Below are 21,379 nucleotides of genomic sequence, written 5' to 3'. Positions count from 1 at the left end.
GTCTTATGCTTAAAGCTTGGTGTGTTTTGCCCCTGCGTGTTTGTGTTTGTGCTGTGGGGTTTTCTCTCTCTCTCTCTCTCTCTCTCTCTCTCTCTCTGTCTCACTTTCTTGCTCCAGTTCTAACAGGAAGGAAGTGATCATGGCTCTATGGTTGAGGCAGCTACTTGGGTTGTATTATGTTTGATATTCTTCATCATTATATCCTCCACCCTCTCCGTTCCCCTGCTCTTGTTGCTTCACTACTTTCTCTCTCCGTATTCTGAAGTCATATCTCTCTTGTGCAGTAATATGCTGCTAAGAGTAATGAATTTTTTATGTCACCTCCTTGCTCTAACGTCCGTGCGCTAAAGAGAGGCGTGAGAGAGAGAGAAAGAGAGAGAGAGAGAGAGGGGGGGGGGGGTCGCTCCCGGGGCCTTGATTGATGTCCCGTGTCAGTGCAAACAAAATGGCAAATATAATTTAGCATTTAGCTTATGCGAAGATAATGGGGCAACACGCGGCTCAAACAAGACTCAGATGCACGATCCGCCACGCTTGAAGCGGCGGCAAGGAGAAGAGAGGCAGGGCAAAGGTGAGAGAGAGAGAGAGAGAGAGAGAGAGAGAGAGAGAGAGAGAGAGAGAGAGAGAGAGAGAGAGAGAGAGAGAGAGAGAGAGAGAGCAGGTGAATTAAATTAAAGGTGAAGTCGTGCTTTATCTGCGGCTCGTGCCAGTAAGTGGCCAGACGCGCCTAAACGTACCTGCTTAACGGCGTGTGAGATATTCATCACCCCGCTTTTCACGCACAACCTGTGAATATGACAAAGAGTGATGATAGCGTCCGCTATCGCTAATATTATGTAGCCATATGGCAGGCGCTCTTATTCAGAGTGAGATAGTGGACTGGTTGTAGTTGCTGTATCTCTTTACGAGGTTTACTTTTAAATGAACGGGCTGCTGTTGGTGCTCTGGGTGCTCATCTACTGCTGGAACTGTTCATATCAGTCAGAGCATTTAAGGTGAAAACCGCCACTGTTCCTGTTCCTTCCTATTCTGTAGCTAATAAACAGGTCGCGGGAAAAACCTGGTCTGGCCTTGGAAAAATGGTTCAGACATTAATAATGAGAATTTCTGGCCCTTTACCGCCGCCACAACAACCTCCCATTTAAAAAATGAAAAACAAAGTTACTTGATTAAGTTCTATGTAGTATAACGGCCTATGCTTCGCCTAAGAACACTACCAAATTTCTCCTTCTCTCATAGCCTACTCTTTTTTTAATGTTTAGTTTTGAAATTCTGATGTAGTTGACAGGTATCTGTCGTTTCAGTAACCTCTTTTCAATGTTGTATTGATTACCATTGACAGCCACGGAGCTGTAAGGGTGGGCAGAAATTGTATTTCGCTCTGTCAGAATCTACCAACATGTCTGATGCTTGCTGTCAACTGAGCACCTTTACTGACATTTTGAAACTAACTGCACCGTAAAACGCGGCAAAGGTCAACAAAACGACACGAGCTTAGAGATGATGGTTTAGGCTAACTTAACCTGTTTCTGCTTGGTGTGACCTGACCTCTGCAATGCACTGCATTACTGTGGTGTTTGCACTGAGCTCTCTCTCTCTCTGTGTGTTTGTTGTGTGTGTGTTTGTTGTGTGTGTGTGTGTGTGTGGTTGCGCGCGAAAGCTTGGAGGGGCATTCGGGATTGATGGAGCCAGGGGTATGGAGGTTAAGAAAGAAAAATTGAATTGTTTTAAGACAAGTTCTCCTCGGTGAGCAGAATTAATCGTTATTAGCGCTCTTAAATATATGCCTAAGCACAGGCGGGATATTATTGCGGTACTTCCCCATGCAGCCCCTCATTACAGCCTGTAATTACAGGCGCTTTTACCTCGCGGCTGTGCTATCAATCTAGAGTGGGCATCAACCGCTACCCTACAGGAAAAAAAGAGAGAGACAGAAAAAAAGAGTCACAACGGTAATAACCATCTCATTTTCCTCGCCCTCTGCTGATTTGCTTGTCGGCGAGAAATAGTTAGCCGAGTCCCGTATTATTATTTTGGAAGACTTTAATTGAAACATGTTTATTTATTGCCCCTTTGGTTTGAGCGGCGGGCGCTAGCGTAGCGCGCTAACCGTCGCTAACAGCCCAGATATGAGCGGACGGAATTAAATTAAAAGCTCATAAAATGAAATATGCTTCATATTAGCTGTTTGACACTTAATTTGCCTTCGAATGAGCAGAGGAAACCACAAATTAACTGTCCTTTGTGTTCTTTTTGCTCGGCTTTCTCCTGCGGCAGTGCTATTAGGGCAGGCGAAAGCGCAATTACAGACAAGGATAATCGCGTGGTTTAGGACTGTGATACAAGGAATGAGAGAAGGATACAGCTGACCTGTGTGGAGGCAATATTTTAGTCCACATGAAGACGGTATACTCATATGGGATTAGGGCGCCCGTCTAACCCCCTAAAAGAGGACATCACACCCATAGGAGGAGGATATACTAGGAATGGGGATATGACACCACAACAAACAACATTAAACCATAACCTACCAGCTAGCTAACAGAGTCCAAATTGACCTAGAGATCTGTCACATATATTGATGTCCATATAAACTGTAATGTAACAATTGTAATTGTACTGACCAAATCAGGCACATACTTGCTGTATTTAAGGAAAGGATGTACTGACCACTAAGAACTGGAGGTGATTTTATTTTTGTTTTTGCACACCTTTAAAAACATCCTAACTGACCAGCATTTAGTGTGCAGGCATTCTGCAGTTAGCGGGCAGGTGAGGTACAAGGCGATTTGTTAAACCAGTTAAATACAAGGTATTTGATTTGACTTGTGTATGTCCCAGTGACATACTAAAATTACCAGTTCACACCAGAAGGATGACAAATGGGTGTTCTGACATGCATTCTTCCAGATGTTGGTCAGGCCATACAGAACAGCTCCTATACCATTAGTGCTGACTTTGCTTACTATCCATGCCATATCTCCTCATAAAAACATACACAGCAGAAAAAGGAGGAATTCATTCACATGTGCTGAAGTCCTTTGAGACGTTTGTGAATGGTGTAAGTTAAAAATGTCATAGAATTTAAACTTATCTTGGTAAATCCAAATTTTAGAAAAGTGTTGTGTTCTTTCTCTTACACACATGATTTTACTCATTAGCTAATCAACGGTGCCTTATTGAGGAGTGCTTGAGTACTCTTTGTGGACTGGCGAACTGATTTTTTATATTTGTGTGTGTGTGTGTGTGTGTGTGTGTGTGTGTGTGTGTGTGTGTGTGTGTGTGTGTGTGTAAAAACAGGTATGCAGAGAAATGAGGGGTAGTGATGCTTAAATTCTAAAATGATTATTCCTTAGCCACTCACTCTATAGAAAGAAAATGTGCCCCAACCCCCCATCCCCCTACACACATACCAGACCCATACACACACATACGCTGAGTCTGGTTTCCTTGGTGACCTGATGGGACAAACTGAGGCATTTGCCATGAGTCCATTACCCAGCAGTTTACTGGGTAATGTGGAACTTCAACACAATCTCTGAAACAACCAAACATCAAACACAGCCTGTGTGAACTTTTAACACATTGACTGGCACAGGGAGTGCCGCAGTATATGGACAAGGAACTGATAATGGAAGATGATAGAAGACACTGGTAGCCTTAAAAAGAGGAGTAGCTCATAAATCCAAATCCATTTGCAAATTTAAAGAAACATTAATGTGTAATTTGAGAATTTAAAGGTTGTTTATCTCACATTCTCTCTCTTTCTCTTTCTCTCCCTTTGTAACAGCATTTTCTATTTTACAAAGTAGGTTATTGGCTGTATGAGACTATATGGGACAGCTTCAGCGAGGTGGAAGTGACCACACAAATGACCCTCACTAAGCAGACACAATGACTGAACTTGTGAGTTTGCATCGCAGCGCAGCAGAGAGCGTGCACGTGACAGCGTTGTGCATCACCCTCACAAGAGCGTGCACGTGATAGCACCATGTGTCACCCTTACACGAGCATCTACCCCTAAATTAAAGAACAGATGAGGGGGTTTGGGAGATTTTGGGGAGAATTTTTGAGGGGGTATTCCCTCAGCTGCTGGAGGCGTGAACACTTGAATTAAAATATAAAGGAATGCTATAGATGATTGGACTGGAAAATTGGTCAAAACCTGAAGGGTCAGTGGCAGACAGACAACCTCTTTGCCCATTATGGTGTTCTTCTGCCTGTGCACATGAGTTCACTCTGTTTTGTTGTGTATGTAAACTGTCATGAGTCCAGCCTGCACACTGTGTAGAAGTGCTCTGTTTAGCATAAAGCATGTTCTCTTATCTCACCAACCCCCTTGAGATACACACAGGCATGCACACACGCACACACACACACTATTAGTGCTCTTCTTGCTAAAAACAACTAAAATAGCCTGTGTACTGCCATTTTCACACACTGAATGACTATGAAATATTGAATATTATTTACATCAACAAAAGTTGATTATTCATAGTAGGTACACAGTAAAATGTAAAAAATGCATAGGTTTTAAAAAATAAAATAATTTTTAGAAAATTATAACAGCACTTCTTGCTTGCTTACACAAGCTCTTAATTATTTTTAAAAGCTTACAATGATAGTTGTAGTCTGTTCTACTAACAGCATGGTTCTGCAGTTATACCAATTTTTGGCCTATGAACAGATCCAACTGTTTAAACCATCTAACTATTAACTACTTACAAATCACACTGAATGAATAGACTGGAAACACCATAACATTTCCAACTGCACAACCTTAAATCTCTTACTCCAAATCTAAGTAGGCTTCTGGTTGCCCTCTTCCTCTGGGGCGAATAGCTGAAGCGCTGCCTGTCCTACACCCCCCTCCTTCTCTCTCTCTCTCTCTCTCTCTTAATCCCTCTCTCCTGTGCCGCAGTGTGAGGACGGGCGGTCAGGCAGTGGCTGGCCTCATGATTAATGATGTTTATAGTTGACGGAAAGCTCCCTTATTTATCTGTATTGCTGCTCAGCAGATACCATCAGTCACCTGAATGAAAAATATTCACTCATACCAATTTTGCAGGATAATTGAGTGGAGTCACTTCCCCTCTGTCGTCTCTCTCTCTCTCTCTCTCTCTCTCTCTCTCTCTCTCTCTCTCCTTTTCTCTCTCCCTCGCTCCCTTTCTTTTTCTCTTTTCACTCTACCCACGCTATCTCGCAGTCTTATCATTGCCACAGTAATTTTTGCGCCGGCTTGTTTGATATGGAGAGGCCGGCTTTAGCCACATTTGACATTAAGCTTCTTCAATTTTCACGAGAGAGAGAGAGAGAGAGAGAGGGGAAAAAAGATGCAAAGAAAGTTGCATGCCACTTTTTGAAAATGCCTGCTCTTGTGCTTTTTTTTTTCTCAAGCAATTTCAGGATTTGGAAAGGAGTGAGATAAATTCTAAAGGAGTAATGGGAGCAGATTGAAGCCCTATCTTTTTTTCCCTCATGCTTGGTAATACATTGGTTTCATAGCCTAAACGCTTGGCCACATCCTTTTTTTCCCCTCCTCTTAAGCCTTTAAGAGGAAGCAGGGTATTATGAGCGTCCCTCACTATAGTTAGTGTGAGCAGCAGCAAAAGGTGGAGAGAAAAAACACAACAAGCTTTAGCGTTTTCTCAGAGCTAACTTTGATTCAGGGTTGTTGGTTTTTTTTAAGGCTACAAATTGATTACTGTAAGTAGATTTTTCATTCAGTGACTACACATTTAATTGTTGGGTCACATGAAGCCTTGTGTAAGTTTTATCAAAATTTAAAAATCTCTTTTTCAAAATAATTACTTAAAAAATATATACATGACTCCTGTATGATTTTCTGCACAGACACCTAACTTATGGATGCTAAGCACATGTTTTAAATGTGCTACATTTTAGTATTGCTATTTATCATTTTAATATTCCAGTTTATCATTTAGATAAACATGCACATCTTAGTGGCATTAGAACGTGATAGTGTAAAATTTGTTAAAATTTCTTTAAGATTAAAATTTCAATCAGTTACTAATTTCTTAAATTATCAATAATGATTTATGACTGTTATTATAACTTTTGCATCAAATGATCTGGTTAAGCCAAATACAATCTTTTTTCATTGTAGCAGCTGTATAAAGTAAAGAATTGTAAAAAAAAAACAAACAAACAATCAAAAAACTAATGGACCTTCGCATGATTCCCAACATTTTGTTCATTTCCCTTTGTGAATTCATTTAGTCTGCTTTTAAACAGCCTTATATATAGAAGATATACAAGATATATCCGTATGCACGATCTATCCGTAAATGTTCCAAAAGTCCTTCACAAAAAAAGGAGGAAAATACAAGATGGAAAAATGAGCATGAAAATAAAACACATTGTTTGACTGACAGGCGAAATCCGTGTAATCATAGTCAGACATTTTAGGGATGCTGGCTGTCAGTCATTCAGTGGGTGTGGCCTACATGTCAATACACTGTCGCCTCTTAATTGGACAAGAGGAAAAAACAGCAGCAATTAGGAATTTTACGCCTGCAAAGAATGTTCATCCTTTTAGTCACACACATACACACACAATTCACAAATGACACTTTATTCCAAAAGTGCCCCTCCTCCAAATGCACAGTCCAAATGGAATTAGTCATCCTCACGGAGGTTTACCTGGAAAATAAAATAATTATGTAATAGTGATTTGTAATTTTAAAAAATGTAATTGTAAATAAATTTGTGAACAGCTACACTGATAGAACCAATAAAACAATGCAAAGCGGACACTGACGTGCTCTTAGAAGAGTCTGTAAACAATGTTCTTAACATGCCATGATGACAGGGAGCGATAACCTCATTTACATGATATAAAAGTCATAATTTGTGTGCAAATCACATTGTCCTGAGTCCATTTCCATTGGGTTCATTTCCGTTTTAGTACATCTTAATAAAAAGATTATTTTCAAAATTGGATTTCAGTCAGGCCTCAAGTTCCACATCAAACTTCAATCGTAGAATCGGATTATTGAATGTAGGCTCAGCATCTCGTCCCCTAGAGCGGCTGAGCGGAATTCTCATCTCGACCCCTAGGGCGGCTGAACAGAATTCTCCCTCGGCCTCCTGCCGTGGTATGCTGTGCACCGCACCTCTGTGAAGAGGGATGTGTGGCTGGGTCACTGGGGGGCTGATGCGCCCGGAACGGCGGGCCCCTGGCCCCACAGGAGAGGGGCAGTCGGGAAGCGTGTGCTCAGAGTGCCCATGTTGCACTCTAGAGAGTGGAGCCGCAGGCCCCGCACTTGCACTCCTGGGGCCACTTATAGGAGGTAACCAGCTTTACAGAACACAGCTATAAATCCTGCATGCTCTCCGACAGAAGAAAAGAGCCCTCTGTCTGTCTCTCGTGCATGTTATACTGTTTTCTCCCCGCCCCGCACCCACCTCGTCTCTTTCTTACTTTTGTCTCTCTCTCTCTCATCCCTCACTCCTAAAGGAGCGTGTGAATGTGGCTAGCATCAATGTTACGGGATGGTATTACCACATGTGGCCAATAAAGTCTCCTGCTCGGCGTAATGGCCTCAGCAGATGATCAGTGTAATGGATGCAGGACTGTAGGACAGGACTCTGGGTCCTTATCCCTTAATTCCCCTTGTTCATTTGAACAATATCACCAACATAATAGAAGAGGAATCTTCCGATGGTCCCGATGCCATCTTTAGTTGAATACTGACCGAACTGAACTTTAGACTCCAACACAAAATGCAAAGTGTAAAACAGTGGCACACAAAGGCATAAAGTTATAGGACGTGTGTGTGTATTTTATAAGATTGTTAGTGATTTCTTCATTAAAGTGTATGTGTGTGCATTTACATATGCACATATAGTTACGTTCTTCATTATTGTATTAAGCAGCTGTCTCCTTATGCCTTTCTTTCTCTTTGCTCACTTTCTGTCTCTCTCTCTCTCTCTCTCTCTCTCTCTCTCACACACACACACACACACACACATATAGTACCCCTCGCAACTGTTCACTCATGATTAAATATCAACGCACTGTGCTTGACATTTTATTAGTCCAACAAGATGGATGAAATGGCAAGGATAAAGTAGGCTATGTGTGCTCCCTCCCCACCAAGGCCTGCCACCCTTCCATTCAGCCTTTTTCTCCTTCCGCCAATTTACTAGAGGAAAAGAGCAGGGGATGGATTTTTTGGGGGGGGTGAGGAGTGTTTTCCCCTCAGTTTATTTCTCACTTTCTCATCTACACATGACACGATTAGGGATTTTCAGTGGTGTTCCTTATTCCTACACACATACACACACACACACACACACAGCCAAGGGCTTACTCTGATTCTCACCTGCGTCATCACGGTCTCTGTTCTCTCTTGCTCTTGCTCAGTTTAACTCTGCTGTAGTGCACCAGGTGTGTGGAGCTTTGTAATCTTCCGGCTGGTTTTAGCTCCAGGTTTTGTCTGGGTTTCCAGCAATGGAAAGCAGGTCAGAGGACAGGCGTGCTGATTGAGACGAGGACAGGCGTACTGAGAGAGACAGAGACAGGAATACTGAGAGAGAAGGGGACAGGCGTGCCGAGGGAGACGAGGACAGGTGAGCTGAGGCAGACGAGGCTCTCTTTCTGTCTTGCTGATTTGCAGCTCTTCCCCATCTCCCTCAGGCTCACTGATCTTAGGCCACAAAGTCTGCCTGCCCTATGCCTTGTATTAGCCAAAACAGGAAAGTCTGTTTTGGTGGGGTTTTACCTTTTATTCCTGAAGCTGATGTTAAAATGCCATTCTGTCCTGCACCCCAGTCCTTGCTTTGATGAAACTGTATCTGTAGTGAAGTGTTTCCTTCAGCACACGCCCATTTTGAGCCCCTGACAAAAATGGCCAAACTCGAAAATCAGAGAACTGCTTGTTTGGACCCACTCCCACAGTTTGGGTATCTCAGCACCTTTTTTGGGGAGCTGGTTTCGGAAGACACAGCTCATTTATTTGGAAAGGCAAAAGAGCGAAAGAGGACGGAACTTTTCCATTCTGTCGCCGGTGGCGTTTCCAGCGCCTTGTTTGTTTTTGTTTCAAGGAGCCCTTGAAAGGGCAGGAAGGCAGCATGGCTCAGTGCCTTTCATGCTCTGGCTGCAACTTCCTGTGTTGTGGTCTGCAGTCCGCCCCTGCCCAGTGTTTATCTTAATGACGACGGGGAAGCGATGTAGCGAGCGACCCTGGAGGACGCCGTGGCTGCCGGACGGTGTGGCTCAGAGGTGGCACTGGGACAGGGAGGCAGACAGGAGGGGGGGGGGATGTCCACGCTAAACTCAGACATAAACTTTGTGAATAAGAGCGTTAAAGCGGAATGCCCACTGATTGTGTAAACCCACTCGCACAAGCACACGTTGCCAAGTTTAATCGAGCTCTCCAGACACTGCAAGGACATGGCCAGGACATGTGTATATGCTGAATCTCAGGCGTAGCTGAGTGACGGTGCACGACCTGGGTGCTTGAACCTAATGAGAAAGATGCCATTCTGTCATTATGAATACACTGTGTGCTTTGCTTTGCTCTGTGTGTGTGTGTGTGTGTGTGTGTGTGTGTGTGTGTGTGTGTGTGTGTGTGTGTGTTTTTGGGTGTGTTTTTTTCTGAGCATGCAGGTGCAATGCATGTGGGTACCAGTGCATGCATAGGGGTAGAAGGTGAAAAGTTCACACACAACAGTTCTTGGTCATGAGTCATGAAGGTGAAACTCCACAAGCTTGTAAGGCAGTGTTTGACTGAGCACGAAAACCCAGGCTAAGCTCAAGTAACAAGCCACGAGCTCACATACTGTGTCTCTGATGTCAGAGAACCTCAAAACACACATCAGAGACATTTCTAATGTCTGGAGTTTTAGCACAGCAGGGCTGCACAGACAGACTAACTTGGTGAAGTCTGACGCCATTGTATGAAGAGGCGTGGGCTAATGCCAGCGATCCTCTCCCTGTTCATAATAGCGAAGTCTTGAACCCCTCGTGCAAAGTCTAAAAGGAATAGTTAATTTATTAGATTTATTAGCCTCTCTCTGCCCCTCTCTGCACATCTCTGCCCCTCTCTGCACATCTCTGCCCATTTCTGCTCCTCTCTGCACATCTCTGCCCATTTCTGCTCCTCTCTGCACATCTCTGCCCATATCTGCACATCTCTGCCCATTTCTGCTCCTCTCTGCACATCTCTGCCCATATCTGCACATCTCTGCCCATTTCTGCTCCTCTCTGCACCTCTCTGCCCATCACAGGCCATCTCAGCCCTTTCATTTCTCTCGAACTCCCAGTAGCCAGGGAGGGAGGGATGGGCATATCTGCAAAAATAACTGGCCACTCCCAACAGGAGGCCTTAATGACTGCCCCCTTGCATGGCAACCCTTGGTCGCCCCCTGCGGGGAGGGGGCCGTGGGCTGTAACAAGGTCCCGCGCCTACTCAGACGGACAGATCGGGTCTGAGAAAGTTGCACAGGGATGTCAGAGATGCACAGTGGCCCCTTTGACATGTACGGACAAAGACTTTATAAAGAGGTTATATTTACTTGTTTTATTTGTTTAAAATGTTTTCTATATAATGTGATTTTAAAACAACCATAATTCATACTGTGCATATAATAAATATTATTATTACACAATTTAGAAAGTTGTCAGAATGAAAAAGATGGTGGGCTTTGTTTACATGTATATAAGGCACGCATAGTAATGTCCTTAGTATGTGGTCAGGATGTGTTTGTGTGAAACCCGCGTGTTCTTGGCACATTTCCCAAAGGTTTTGCGCTGAGGTTTCTGCTCTTGCCGCTACAGCAGCGGGGAGGAGAAGCTCGGGACGCTTGTGGTCTTTCTTGGGATCACAGCACGCTGTGTCACTTTTTCAGAGGATCCTGTCTCCTGTATAAACTCCCCCAACCCCCCATTCCTCGCCTCCCGTTTCTCCCTCTCCCAAATATTCATAACAAGGTTCAATACAGAGTCACAGTACACACCTGAATGAGAGGGAAAACGACACTCACACACACACACACACGCAGGCATGGGCACTCGAGCACAGGCACGCCTGCTTTCTCTGGTCCTCCCCTCTCCGTCCCTCTCGGTCTCCATGTCTCTCCCTCTGCCTCTTCCGCTCACCTCAGCCGTTCGTCTGTGTGAGCCGTCCATCAGCCTGGCCACTCCTCCTCCATGCGGGCCAGCCCCGGCATCCTCTTTCCCACTCTCCCCACATCCCCCTGTCCCTGGCCTTCCTCACTCCTTTTTTTTCCATCTTTAATCCGTCCGTCCTCTGTCTTTCTGCCTCTTACCTTACTCCGGCTTCTGTCTCATGGTCTCTCTCACTCTCTGTCTCTCCCGGCTCAGTTGCTCTGTGTCTTTGATCTCAGTGAGGGGGGGGGGGGGGGGCATTAAAGGCCTGCTGTTTCCACTGTCAGGCACCATCTCCCTTCTACCCTCACCACCCCTGCCCACCCCCTTTTCGCTCTTTTCATCGTACTCGCGGACTACCGGTGCAGAGCTGTGGAAGAAGCCCCCGTGAAGCCCTCCTGAAGCAGGCTGGGCGGTGGTGTGTGGTTACACCAGTGTGATTTCTCTTCGTGTGCTCGAGTGTTCTTGCTCATTTTCCCATGACTATAATAGCTGTTAAATGTACCCAGTTGGTACACTGACACTGGGAACATAGCAGACTTGATGCTGTCATGCTCGCTTGGCACCACAGTGTTGACACAGCGGGATACTGTTTCCTGTGTTAGAATAACAAGAGCGCCATCATCCTCAGAATCGAGCACATTAACTATCAGTTTGTTTTTATTACAGGTTTCATCTGTAAGTATGGACTTATACTGTGGAAAAAAAGCAGTATGGACATATCATTCCACTTAAACGGCAGAAGAATGGTGAGGGGGAGAGAAAGAATCATGGAGGACAGGAGATAGATAGATAGATAGAGAGAGAGAAAGACGGGAGGGACGGGATAGTTTCCATATGTTGAGCTTTGCCTCGGCAGTTAAGAATAGTCATTTGGAGACTGTGGGAATTACGAATCAAAAGGAAAAGCCGCATAACCCTTTATTTCATGTTTTTAATCATTTGATTTCTGCGGCTCTCCCCTCGCGCGCTGCGTGCCGTGATCCTGCTGAAGCACGGCTGGCCTGAGCACGGTGGACCTCACTCTTTGATGTCAATCTTAATCAGGAGCAAGACTGGTAGTCTGTTACATCTGAAGGAGAATGTGTCTCTATGCATGCTTTCTCTTTTGCTCACACACACACACACACGCGCGTGTGCGCACGCGCATTCTTTGTTTCTGTCTTTCTCTCTCTCACTCTCTGATTTGCTTGTACACGGTATCGCGTCACACAGTGAGGCAGGGACATCACTTCTGACTGTATTAGCGCTGAATGCTTAAACGCACACCTTCCCTTTCTTTCTTTCACATGCAGACCCATGCAAACACACACAGATATGTGAAACCCCGCTATCCCCCACATTCATGCGCTCCTCTTCCTTCTCCTAACCCGTCGACTCGTTCTCAGCACCCTCCTCTCTCCGTTCCCCTCAGGGCATGACTGGTTGGCTCTTCGCTGCTTCAGTCTCGTTCATCTGCATGTTTCAGCATGAAATCAATGTGCGAATGCTTCGTTTCTGATGAAGCTCGTCAGGACGTGCAGAACGCCATCATCTGCGTCCTTTGCGTTCCAGTTCACTCGCGTGTGGTAATTGCAGCCTGCTGTACATACGGCGGAAAAGCCCATCTCAACCAAACTTTCAGTGTATGCTTCATGCCTGGAGTTTCCGTCTTTGTCTTTGACCTTTCACCCCTCCTTGAGTTTCCACACACAATAGTGCAGACTGTGCGTGACCTCTGGCGTTGTTCATCCAGGATTTTCATACAGTCACACAATCACCCTAATGGTCCTTTCATATCCTTTTACTTTGTGCAGTTCGTAAAGCGATGGTGCTGTCAAAGAGGTCAGTGCAGTTTACTAAAGGATGCTTAGCAATTAGCCAGCCAGGGCGTCTGTGCCCTCCCATCATTCAATGTCAGCTCCCTCAGTGATCTTGGCCACACAGTCCTCCATGAATTTATTAAGCTGTTATTAATTGGTATGTAGTTACTGTATAAGACTCCAGAGTTGTGGAAACTGAGCAGGCGCATGGAAAATCACTGGGGATAGGTATACACACAGCGTGTGAACAGAAGCTGTTAAGTCTACACGGGTATCCGATGAAGCAGTGATTCACAGCAGATGGTCCGTCCATGTAGTCTCTTCCCAGTGTTTTGCGCTTTACTTCTTGCCTCTTCACATCTGCAAACAACCAGGAGTCACCAAAAAAAAAAAAAAAGAAAGAAAGAGATTACGAAGGAAACCAAAACCCATCTGTTTGATCCACGCAAACATGCCGTTACGTGAAGGATGGCATTTGACTGGTTCACGCCACCTCGCAAAGCACCAAAGCTCTTCATGCGGTCTGATCAGTCTCACGCCATGGCGCTGGTTAGGGCCCGTCCTTGCTCACGTCCTCTGATTTGTTTATTTATTGATTTTATCTTTATTTAATTGCAGCGCAGCTGAAGCGAATAACAGGAATGTCTTTCAGAAGCCCCATCACCGCGACTGCGGGCTACTCAGCATCATGGTGACAGGGAGCCTCCGCTGATGCTCCCAGCAGCTGAATCTGCACCACTGCTGCAAAAAGTCTGCTGTCCCAGTGGGATAAATAGCAACAAGGCTCCTCTCTGCCCAATTCCTTCTACAATGGGTGAATAATAAGCATTAGGAATTCCCTCTAGAGTGGCCCTGCGGGTTTAAAGCTTTAACTAGGGGTTAGTGCTAGTGGACCAGAAGACTTTGGTGTAGCTTTAGATCAGTAAAGGTTTCTGTTGTCACAGCCACAGGGCCATCGATTTCACGCTTGTGTAAAAGCCACTATTGCGGGTATTGATTTTGTAGTAAAGTGTCGTGATATCAGATAAATGAATGTTGTAGGTATTGCAGTCATTGCCTTTTAAAGAGAGGCAGTCATTCTTCATGGACGCTTACGCAGAGTGTGTGTGTGTGTGTGTATGTGTGTGTGTGCTTGCGTGCGTGCGTGTCTGTGTGTGTGTGTACGTGTACATGTGTGTGTACTTGAACTCTTCTTTGTATTTACTGACGTGATGAGTCGGTGCTAGTCCTGTCTACCAATCTGAGTTAATGATGCAGGACATGAGGGCACACGTACGTGCACCCACATACACACACACACACACACACACACACACACACACACACACACACACACACACACATACATACCGGCGCATGCAGGTTTGCAGTTGAGAGGAACCAGATTAAGAATGTGGGTGTGTATAATGAGTCTTTTGATGGTAAGACATGGAAAATGGCTCATAGACACAGTAAGGCCTACTGACATGAACCGCCACACCTATTAGTTAAAAAATGTGGAACCCTTGCTTGAGTCATTATTTTTTAGATATCAGTTGTTATTTACACTTTAGGTCAATTGTTTAGCCATCTTGTAGAGGAAGATTTGGTAATTAACACACTTTAGCCTTTCTAGTCTTTCATTATATTCAGCGTAACTTTTAAGTGTAAATTTAGCTCCAAGTTTAATATACCTGATCTTTCACTCAAAATCTCAACAGGAAGTGGTTGTTAACTCCCATGACATCACTTGCATATTTTATGTCTATTCTCATGAGCATGAAGTTTTGTTTATCATCTTTCTCAGAGTAGCGTGCTTATCTAGAAACAGATGTGGGCCTTTAATGTCCCATGTCCCCCATTGATATGATGGAGGGAACTTATCCTAGATCTTCACCCTCAGTCCAAGTGTTGTTTTATAAATATGCACCCAAAACTTGAAAACACAAAAGCCTTCTGTTTGGTAATGACCACGAGCTCCTTCAGCATTCACAGATAAGACGAGGGGCTTTTTTTTTTTTGGCCCTTTTTGTTACCACAGCCGTTCCTTCATTAGGCTGAGACCGAGCTTCTTCATTAGAAGACTGCAGCATGGACTCCAGAGAATGGCAGGGGAACGAGTGAAGGGGACGAGCTTAGGGGTGTAATTGGGTCCTTCCGGTCCTCTCCTTCTCTCCCAGGTCACTTGAAGACAAACTTCAAACCAGGACAATTCCCATTCCCTGCAACCTCTCCCGAACCCATTTTCTCCCTTTCTTTTTCAAGATATTTGTGTGTGTGTGTTGGTGAGGGAGTATGTGTGTGTGTGTGAGTGTATGAGAGTGAGTATATTGCCCCCTCCCCTGCCTTGATAATACAGATAGATTTTTGAAGATGTACATCCAGAAAAGTACACTTCTGTTAAAGATCATGAGTTTGAGTTATTTTGTGCTCTTAAACCCAACCAGTGGTGACATGTTTCGAGCTTGCCTGTTCGAGTCGTTTCTTTTTGAGTCTGCGTTTTGTACAGCAGAGGTTCTGTGTTGGCTTGCTAAGTGCGGTATGATCAGCTCATCATTCCTCGACATGCTTGTACAAACCCACTTTGACTACACTGCATCTTCAGAATGTGTGAACGCCCTGTGACTAAAACGGCATGAATATCCAAAAGCGATGAGTTGAATGGTATCCTCAGGTTTACAGACCTATAAAAACAAAACTCAAGTCTTGCAGACTTAAGAAAACATTGCACAGCATTGTGGGTAGCAATGAGAATTCCTGGCCGTCTTTGTCTGATTAAGACACTGCGCTGAAAGCTGGCTTTGATCTTAGGAAATGTCTGCAAGGGGAACAGTTGGAATTTAGCTCGGGCTTTCTCCCTCCCTCTTGCTCTAAGATTTGGCCCCTGCAGATGGAGGCAGATAGATAGTGTCACCATTCATTTCCTGCTGCAGTTCCTTCTCCATTCGTATGAGAAGTAGGACCTGGAGCAGAGAATGTGAGTGAATAGCATACATGCCAAAGTTTTTGTTGGTTCCTTCCGAGCTATTTTACTTCTGTGATTTACTCCAAATTCTTCAGTTCTGTATCCAAACTGAGCATTTTTTAATAAACTCAAAGACTTAGAACTAACCAAAAGCTTAAGCTGTTTAAGTATACCTACAAATATATATGCATTGCTAATTCCTTTTGCCCTGCGTTTTTCTGAATCCAGACCTCCTGCGCTGGCAGGCAGCCCCGCATTTTCGGATATCTCCGTCATCCGAATCCCGCCCCACCGGAACCCATCAGTTGCAGCAGAGTCTCCCTTTAACCCCCCGCACCCGTACATCAACCCCTACATGGACTACATCCGCTCCCTTCACAGCAGCCCCCCCCTCTCCATGATCTCTGCAGCCAGGGGACTCAGCCCTGCAGATGGTGAGTACCTCAGGGTCCCGTTCTGGGGGCCTCCGAAATTCCTTCTAATAGGCACCCTACAGCAGATCACGGCTTCTCCACATATGGTCTTGCATGGACACAAAGTCTTCTTAACTTTTTATTGCTTTTCTTTGAGGAACTCAAAGAAAATAAGTGAAACTGACGTAGTGGCAGCATCCTGACATGCGTGTATTTCTAATGCAGAAGGTCTTTCCTTCCATCACCTGATAACATCACACCAAGATGAAAAAATGCCGATGTAACACTCTTCTTCTGTATGAAGGATGATCTAAGTTTTTCAGACTAAGAACACAGTAACATTTCTGGGTGTTTCATATTCACAATGCCCCCATTACGAAATGACCACCGGATATAGGAGAGAGGGACGTTCCTTCCCGTCCACTGAAAATGAGGTTTGTTCCATGGACCCCAACCACAGCTACATCTGGCATTCGAGCTTGAATTCTAGCACCAGGGCTTACTCCAGCCTTTACACTTGCCGTTGGGATTTTAATATCACAGCACAGACCAAAAGTACCTTAAAAATGTAAATCTGGAGAAGTTATCATTGCAGGATTCCAAATGTAGTGAACCTTTATATAACCTCGTGCTCTGCCAGCAGTGATCTCAGCCTGTGCGCGGGTACTCTCGCTCCTGAGGTGGGGGGCGTCTAGCCCGGTCATCCAGCAGGGTCATTCCTTTTAATCCCGTTCTCATGTCAGTGCCTCCAGAGGAAGGGCCAGCACGCCCAGCAGCCACAGTCGCAGGGGTGGGGGCGACACGCTTTCGCGGCCAAGGCCGAGGTCAGAGGGCGCAGGACGGAGGGGGTACGGGAGCGGCGTGCGGTGGGGAGAGGGACGGGCTCTAGCCTGCAGGGAGCCGATTGGGTGCCTTGCGCGGAGCCAGGCTGGGAAATCAATTACGGGCTTGGCGGTAGCATGTTGTTTTTAAAGAGCCTCCGCAGCTCGCCGGCCTCTTGGCCCTCTGCTCAGCCGTGGAGCTTTAATTGAAGCCTGGAGCTCAATTACTGAAGGAGGCCAATTGGAGATCCCTCCCAGAGGCCGCAGATAATCGCCACTGTATCGAACCGTGGCTCCGTCCCACATCAGCTACGTTTTAGAGTAGCCGTGGCGCCAGAGGCATGGGCAGCCATGACACCAGGTTAGATGTATCACTGTTACCGCCTGAAGGACGTCAGTTCATTATTTGCTGTTTGGCGCTGAATTAATATCTGTTGTGGGCAGATAGACAAAGACAGACTTTTCCTTTTCAGCTTTGTCTTGCCTTTTCTGTAAGCTCAGACTTGGAGATGCACTACTTAAAACAGAGGTCATGTGTAGGCCGCTTTAAATAGGCCAGAGCAGTACCTGTTCTAGTACAGTTTCTTCCAAAATAGGTTCTAAACACGATCTGTTTCCATGGGAGAGAGCAATGTTGTTGGCATCAGAGCCAAGAGCCAACTCCCTCATCCCATTTTCAGTTGATCTTGTGGATTAGCTGTCAATTATACTCTAGTCCCCACAGTCCAAACCCATCAACTCTGACATACCTCGACAGGCCCAAAGTCTGTGCGCCTATGTGACTGTGTTTTATTCAGTGCTTGATACCTTATTAAAAGAGGTGTTCTTAAGCCACATAACATTCACTTTGAAGATGGAAGGATGAAAGTTGATGGATGTCTGCAGTATCTGTGAGCAAATCATTTTAGAATTAGTGGGACATGTCATTCTCTCTGTTAGGCCAAACATTTTGTCACAGAAGCAACACTCAAAAAGATAAAAATCCTATAGATCTGTTATTTTTGGGACAGTCTTCCAAAAGAAGAGTTCACAGACATCTCTGGAGAGCGAATGAACTGAGCACGGGTGTTTGTGTGTCGTCCCTTTTTTCGTCTCTCTTTCTCTATCTCTCTCTCTCTCTCTCTCTCTCTCTCTCTCTCTCTCTCTCTCTCTCCTTCTCTCTCCTCTTCTGCATCTGAATGTTTTGCTGCGTCTTGCGCTCCCTCTTCCCTAGTCTGGTGCCACGCCCCCCACCGAATGGGACGGCCCCCTGGCTGCCGTGGCTCGCGGAGTCGTGAAGTCATTTCTCTTCATCCCAGCCGGACACCGGTGTGCCCCGCCCCCGGCCCCGGCCCACCCGGCCCTGCTGCACCAGCAGCTCCTGAACGTTCTTTTCTGAGCGCAGACGGAAAAAAAGCAAAAAAAAAGCGTGCGAGGCTGAAACAACACAGGCAATTAAGAAAGCAGCTCAGCACCCCTCCCCCTCCATTTAACGCCATAATACCCATGTCGAATGAATTTGGACTTTGTCTTCTTACATTCATGCAGCCAATCAGAGATGCATATTCCATCTATACAGTCTGGGCCTCCATCTGAATACTTTCATCCCCTCATTTGTTTATTTGTTTATTTACTTATTCTTTCCTTTTAAATTGGGGGGAAAATAAGCAGGATTGGCTGGAACACTGTGCCGCTAAACTGTTTATTGTATATGCATGCAGAAGCACTGTGTCAGGCTTTCTCTCTTGATTCTCCCTTTTGTGTGTGTGTGTGTGTGTGTGTGTGTGTGTGTGTGTGTGTGTGTGTGCGTGTGTGTGTGTGTGTGCGTGTGTGTGCGTGTGTGCGTGTGTGTGTGTGTGTGTGTTTGGTAGCATCATTTGCATAAGGTTAACACATTGCCAGAAGTTTATTTTTAGCATGCAGTTTAAGGAGCTAAAGAGAGAGGTGTTATGTGTGTGTGTGGGTGTGTGGGTGTGGGTGTGGGTGTTTCAGGGATGTTAGTGGAAAAGAAAGGGCATGTGTGAAGGATGTGAGGGAGAGGCAGATAGAAAGAGAGGGAGAGGGAGGGAGGGAGAGAACTCTGCCTCTGTTGTTTAATGCATGCAGATCTGAGGAGATCTGGACCATTTGTTTTTAAATGGAGTTTGAAGTTTGCCGGTGTGAGGGGAGGGAGGTGTGCTGAGAGGATGTGGTGTGCAGCGCTGCGCTCCCCGATAACACCCCGCTGCCACGGCCCCATCCATAATCGCGCTGGGCATTACCCAAATACACAGCTACTCCCCCACTCCGCACACTCGCCCCCAAGCCTTCAGGTCACAAGGTATTACAACACGCTTTCTTTTCTAATTCTCTTCCAGCGTGACTAAACTGGGCCAAAACTGAGAACTGTAGAGCAAATTTGCAGCATATAACACAGCATTAACAAACAGACTTTCACCGGCAATTATTCGGCCTAACCAACTACGCAGAAAATGCCGGTGAGTTGAGGCGTTCACAGGCCAGGCTTGCGTGCAGCGGTCTTCTGCTTTGTCCTTTCCCTGCCTCACTTTTCCCCTCTCCACAGCTCCCCACACGGGTCTGGCCACGGTGGAGTACTACCATCAGATGGCGCTCCTGGCGGGCCACCGCAACCCCTACGCCGACTTCATCCCCTCCGCTGTGTCGTCCACTGGAGCAGGAGGGAATGCCCTGCACATGGACTACCTCCAGGCCCTGGAAGGTGAGGAGAGTGCACGCTTGGGCCCTGTCCAGATACCGCCGTACCCGCATGTACAGGTGCTCCAGGACCGTATGCATGCAGTGTGGCCTGGATCCAGACTACATTACGTAAAGGTATACTTAAATCTGGCAGCCCTGCTTCTAGCTTGGCCATCACCGAAGGTCAGATGCATATTTCCATACTTCCATACTTCGTTATGTCCTTACTCAGTCATGCCAGTACCAAACTGCTGCTCTTTTTTATAGGGCTCAGGTTTATGGATGAATAAAGCATTTAAAATGGAAAAAAGGCCATTAAACATGTTAAATACACCATTACAGAAAAAAAGAGATTGTGCCATTTCTGGGAAAAGTTAGTGAGATAATAGAGTGGCCTGATTTAAATGAGCCATTGTCTTAATGCCTTCAAATGGGGGGACGGTGCACGTGTACACATGAGTGTGTGTGTGTGTGTGTGTGTGTGTGTGTGTGTGTGTGTGTGTGTGTGTGTGTGTGTGTGTGTGTGTGTGTGCGTGTGTGCGCAAGGGCGCGCTCATGTGTGTGCGTGTCTGTGTGTAGAACTTATGCTAATGAGTTATTTTAAAGTGTAAATAGGAAATTAAAGGCCCGGTGGTTTTGAGAGTGGTTGAACTGACTGGCCTGCCTGCCTTTGATGACAATGTATTTAGTCAGCCTCTCGTTAGCTGAACCTCCCCCTCAACCCTCCTCTCCCTTACAAACTAATTAAAACTAGCCAAACTTGCACTGGTATCAGAAAATTAATTGCTATTAAGTGGGAATTGGAATGTCCCACTATTCATCACGGGAGAAATCCTTTCTTCTGTGGCTCTGTTTAAGATTAATAGACTGAAACAAAACAATTAGGGCCAGTGTTTCTCAGGCAGAGAGCCTCCTTCACTTCACAGATCGGCTGTGATCCGGCTCGGGTAATAACTCATCCCTGATTCAACAATGTGTGTTCCACGCCAGCCAAATTAACACTTTAAAGCTCACTTTTATGATATAGAGACAGAGCACGAGAGCAAAAAAAGAAAAGTCCGTTATCGGGAGGCTTTTGTTAATAGTGCGAACGGTTCGCAGTGTGGCTGTGAATTTTAGCTGAGCCCACATCAGTGCAATTACTGCTGGAGGGGGTTCTGGCTAATGAAAGCGCAGACCTGCCCTGTCTGTTTGGGTTCTGATGGTGGTATTGTTTAAATGTGTTAGCCGCTAATTACATGACGTTCGCCGCTAATACCTATGCAGCATGCCAACATCTGTATATAGAAAGACATCTCTTGAAGTTCGAGTATTGGGTTTCCTACATGTTTTTTTTTTCTGTGAATTGTCTAATGTTCAATAGAATTTCACTAAAGTGTTTGTATGTCAGAGCTTTGTTTCTAGGTGCAGTTTTCCGCGTTGTGATGTTAGTATTTGTGGCCACAGGAAATCACTTGAGCTGTGTTGCACCCGCAGTGGGCTTCAGATGGATGTGTGCTTCAGACTCCAGTACAAGTGTGCTGCAGGGTTGAGTCCTTTTATATTTGTAATGGAGAAAGGCAGATTTGGTTTTGTGATTTAGTGCTTTT

At 45.5% G+C, this 21,379-nt stretch overlaps 1 protein-coding gene across 1 annotated transcript in view; it reads left to right on the top strand.

Annotated features, from left to right (window-relative positions):
- Positions 1–21,379, top strand: part of gli3 (GLI family zinc finger 3) — a 101,264-nt gene that overhangs the window by 54,947 nt on the left and 24,938 nt on the right. The window contains exons 5-6 of the mRNA XM_035526508.2: positions 16,109–16,314; positions 19,657–19,812. Of these exons, the coding sequence (XP_035382401.1) occupies positions 16,109–16,314; positions 19,657–19,812 (362 nt within the window). The remainder of the gene's footprint in view (positions 1–16,108; positions 16,315–19,656; positions 19,813–21,379) is intronic.

Source organism: Electrophorus electricus, chromosome 1 (genome assembly GCF_041902795.1).
Source record: "Electrophorus electricus isolate QZ-2024a chromosome 1, ASM4190279v1, whole genome shotgun sequence".
Classification (NCBI taxonomy): Eukaryota; Metazoa; Chordata; class Actinopteri; order Gymnotiformes; family Gymnotidae; genus Electrophorus; species Electrophorus electricus.
The sequence above is the reverse complement of the archived record's forward strand: the minus strand, read 5'-3'. Positions and strand labels throughout refer to the sequence as shown.